The sequence below is a fragment of the Citrus sinensis genome, chromosome 7 (assembly GCF_022201045.2).
Source record: "Citrus sinensis cultivar Valencia sweet orange chromosome 7, DVS_A1.0, whole genome shotgun sequence".
Taxonomy (NCBI): domain Eukaryota; kingdom Viridiplantae; phylum Streptophyta; class Magnoliopsida; order Sapindales; family Rutaceae; genus Citrus; species Citrus sinensis.
Window position 1 is genome coordinate 15,628,940 of NC_068562.1, and position 4,622 is coordinate 15,633,561.

The following is a 4,622-nucleotide window of genomic DNA, read 5'->3' on the forward strand; positions in this document are numbered from 1 at the left end:
AGCCGGATCAATTCGCCACCATTTTGCCGGTTTTCGGTGACACCACCACCTGAGTTTTGTTCCCCACAATTCCCTCTGTCTTTTACGACCAGCGACAGCCACCGGAAGAGCTGATTTGCCGTTGATCGGCCATTGAATGATTCACGGGTTTGGGAGAAATTAACTTAATACTTGTTAAATAAAGTTTAAATAAAAATGAATGAAAGGGGTTACATGAAAATTTACAATAACACAGTCATAAAAAACAAAAGAAGTGGCACGGTACCACTGTGGTACCGTAGCCAGATCCCAAATTATGTAGATTGAAAAATGATTTGTCTGTATCATCGTTTCATCAAATACTCTAAGTTTGGGTGGGAACCAAACATCAAATCAGCCAATAATTAATAATTTCAAAAGACTAAATTTATTTTAAATGTGAAACTCAATTTATCATAGTTTTATTTTAGCTGTGAAGCCCCAATTTATTACATTGTCATTTTCATTAGAAGATGATAGTAAATGGGAATGTGTATTGATAAATAGAAAAATGTGATTTTAAATAGAGGTAAATTGAAATTTAAATTGAAAAGTTAAGAATGTTTTTAGAGTTGTGATATTTGGTTCCTCTCTCTTATATCTCATCAGTTCTCATTAATCACTTTTATACTAATACTTATTTTATCTTTACATGAAATGACTTAAAAAGATAAATAATTTTTAAGTGTACCCACATAATAATTTTTATTAATATCTAATATAACTAATCTAATTTCTTTTATCTTTTTAAATTATTATCTCTTCTCAAATATTATATACTCTACTTTTAGTATTATGGAATAAATTTATTTATGGTACCCAATAGAGGATGGTGAAGATTTATCAAATTTTTTTTATAATTATGGGAATAATGAATAAAACCGAAAAAAAAAATAGAGACCGTATAGTGATTATGAGAGTTCTCTTTTCTTTCAAAATTGATTTTATAAGTTTTATACTTTTATTATTATCACTTGATCTTTTATTATTATTCACGAGCCCTCATATTATCTTTCACGAGCCCTCACTTTTCAGTTAACCATATAAAAAATTTAAAACTAATCGTTATCCAAACATATTTGATCTCATTCTGAATTTATTTTTATTATAATTTTTATTTTATTTTCAAACAGCCACCACATAAATCTTTATCCTACTCTTCTCGATCAAACTTTGGTCCTCGATTCCCAGTCACAATAATAAAAGATCCAAGTAATAATAAAAAATCAAATAATAATAAAAAATCTTAATAATATTTGCTTATTCACAAAACAACAAGAATACTTGACTATTTGGCTTGTCCGCCGCAAAAAAAAAAAAATCATTAATATTAATTAATGACAAAGCTTCCAGAACAAATTCTTCTACACATTATGTATACATGCATAAACAGCTTCGAACCCGCTCCCCAAACCACAAGTTACAGAAAACTAAATCATATTCTTGAACTTCCAACCTCTTAAATCTGAAAAATAATTAAAAAAAAGAGAGTAGAATTGTTATTTCTACTATTGCTAGAGAAACTTCAGCTTTCCCTTCGCCACTGAAGCCTTGGCCTGCTCTAAATGACACAGTGCTTTCTCGGTTCCAATTAACCCAGAGCATGATGTGGCTGCCCCTAAAGTGACAGCAAAATAGAGGTAAATAGTACAGAGGAGACCCAAGAGAACCAATGCTGTTAATAGGAAACGATGCCTCTCAGCGAGCGTTGACCAGCTACCGAATTCGTCTTTCGTAAACTGCCTCTTAAATGATGATGACCTACGATGAGGGGACGATAAAACTGTTTCAAGAACCATGGTTTTCACAACACTCTTCCTCAGCCAACTTGCGATCCGCAGCAGTTAGCCTCTGATGAGGGGAAAACAAAAGGCTCAAAATATTGTCTTTTTGACAGAAAGAACATTAACGTTAGAAACCAGGAAGTTTAATTCCAACTCAAGTAGATTAGTTTAGCTGTTACTTATAGCATTAAATAAGTACATCGAAAAGGACAAGCAAAGCAAGCTAGCAACCACAATCAAACATACTGTATCTGATTGCCAAACCCGCAATATCCAAAAGCTACACTTAAGGAACCCAAACAGTATATGGATCATTACCCACTTCAACTTTTACAATTTACTTTGAAAACCAAACAAATAACTGACAATCCAAAACATGTGTTGCTTGTGCCAACAATCCAAGCATCCAAAACCAGTGTTCTAAGTGAGACTAAACAGCAATAAAGCAAAATTAAGAAGAACAAAAGACTCAATTCCCAGAAAAGCTAGTGGGGTAAAAGAGTAAAATGAGTAAAAGGTAATTACCTCCAATAGAGATGTAGAAAAAAAATGACTTAAAGGGTTATAAACTTTTTTGAAGTGTTCAAAATAAAACCTGAAATCAATTCAAATTTTACTAATTTTACGTTTTTGGCTAAATGAAAATGCATTCATTGTTTAAATGAATGGATGAAATTCATAGTGAGAATGAAAGAACAGATGACGAAAAAACTTTATCCTACACCGGGCCCAGCTTCATGGTAGCTAAAGAATGTCAGCTGCTTCTTGAAAGAACAGAAGTTAAGACCACGACACTAATAATCACCAAAAAATCAACAACAAAACACATCAAGAGGCTATGAAGAAAGAAAACCCTAGACAAGTGCAGTTAAGCATTGAGGGATTCACAATTCCAATTCCAATATAAGTAGTCCATAACAGCAACCATAATCAAGCGTAATTTCCAAACAAAATTCGGGAAATGAAAGCTAGTACTGAAATAATCATATGAAAGCATGTAAAGACCTAAGTTTATTAACCAGATTACAAAAAATGGAGATTGTGTACTAAGACTTGTTTAAAACCATGAGAAAGCCCAATAATATTCTACTCAGCAGTGCAATAACATGCTAACGGTATCAAAGGCAAACACGCAATGCAAAATCAGTGTAAAACCAAATAGTTTGCTTATCCAATGAATTGATTATTATGCCAGCACAAAAGAATTCCCAATTTTTTTTTTCTTTTAATGACTCGCAAATACCTCAGCATATGCACCAAATTTGTTATTGAAACTGCAGTTGAACTTCACAAAAACATTCAGTAGTCAGAAAATCTTGTTGCATGTATAGAAGTGAGAAAGCAATTTCAAAATATCCAATACCAGACTGAAAAGAAATGAACCAGTCAAATCGTTCATATGGGAAAACCCTCCATTTGTAGGCAACCCAAGCCAAATATTGTTGAAAATTGGAGCTAGAGGCGACAGGATTAAAGAAAGAAAAAGAGACAGAACACAACAACAGACTCAAATAGTCAAGGCAGGCAATGCACTACCCTTTAAGACTATCTATGTCCCTCAATATTATTAACCTTGTGCAAACTTTGGCATATAGCCAGCATATAATCTAGTGTGCTGCAAGAAGTACTCATATTCTGGAACAACTGCCATAAGAAAACCCAAAACCAACAAAAAGCAGCCACACTCATGGTAAAGGCCCAAATGAATAGAATTACACCCCAGCATCGAGGATTGATGCACAGATGGGATGAACTAGTTTTCGTTTCAGCTAGCCCACCATCTCATGTACATGGGAATCTACATCTTTAGCTTGATTACCCTTGTAGGAGAGTGTTTCTCTATATCAACTGCTTAAGTGGTTCACTTCATTTCATCATAGAATTGAATATTCTGAAATACCCATCTCGCTTCAACTGCAGGTAAAGTATCCTAAAACGGATTTGATCCTGTATTCTCTCTAACCTTCTAGATTCACAAAATGCATTTCCTATGTTGCATCAACACCCGTCAAAGAATCTACAGAATTAACTCTTACCAATGTTAACCAAAAATAAGATCCATTTCCACAAACCAAAGGGGGTTGTTTTTGTTTTCTTGGCTTTTATCCGAATTCCAATCAATTTTGTTAAAATCTAAAGTGGCCTTTTTAACTCATCCTATCACCTGATCACAAATCACTTTCAATCTCCCATTTTCAAAGTTAAAACCAGAAATCAAACAAAATCACAACCCCATTAAAAAATACACAAGCCACAACACAAAAGAAGCAAAACCCAGATCAGAATTTAAAGAACTGAGTCAGATCTGAAAACAAAAAAAAAAAAGGATCAGAGAGACTTACAGAGAAAGAAACGGAGATTGTTAAAAAAAGAAAAAGAAAAAGAATGAACAAATAGACGAGCTGGCCGAGTGAAAATGCTCAATGCTTCTTTATTGAACCCTTCTCTCTAAGATCACGTCTATTATTTAAGGGCTTTGTGTAAATCTCTTCCTTATGTCTCGGCGTGAGAAAGAGTTGATGATGCCGGGGTTAGATCGCCCACGCTGATTATTATGCCGAAAATGGACTGAACATTTTTATTATTATAGTTTTAAGTTTTGTTTTGCGTGCGCTTTCCGTGTGGTATTGCTATGCATGTATGTGTTATGTATGTATGTATGAGTCAACAATAAGACTTTTGGTTCAGACGGGCGAGGAATTTTGGACCTTTTGTGCCAGTTGACGCTTGGCGGCCATCAAAAGCCACCGATACCCAATCCGGCTCTTCTGATTATGGGGTTTACTTTAGATTCTAGAACATCATCATCATCATCATCAT

General features: G+C 34.0%; 1 protein-coding gene across 3 annotated transcripts; it reads right to left on the reverse strand.

The window, feature by feature from the left end:
* Positions 1-1,234: 1,234 nt before the first annotated feature.
* Positions 1,235-4,384, reverse strand: LOC102621267 (hypothetical protein). 3 transcript variants are annotated; one of them, XM_025093527.2, is made up of 2 exons: positions 4,145-4,384; positions 1,235-1,904 (listed from the first exon to the last, which is right to left on the reverse strand). In XM_025093527.2, the coding sequence occupies exon 2, from the start codon at positions 1,815-1,817 to the stop codon at positions 1,533-1,535; it is 285 nt and encodes a 94-aa protein (XP_024949295.1). In that variant the 5' UTR covers positions 1,818-1,904; positions 4,145-4,384; the 3' UTR covers positions 1,235-1,532. The 3 variants fall into 3 exon arrangements, with proteins under 3 accessions (XP_024949295.1, XP_024949294.1, XP_052287170.1); XM_025093526.2 differs by having other exon boundaries at positions 1,235-1,869; positions 4,145-4,375; XM_052431210.1 differs by lacking the exon at positions 4,145-4,384 and adding an exon at positions 3,046-4,138 and having other exon boundaries at positions 1,235-1,869.
* Between the last annotated feature and the right edge of the window lie 238 nt (positions 4,385-4,622).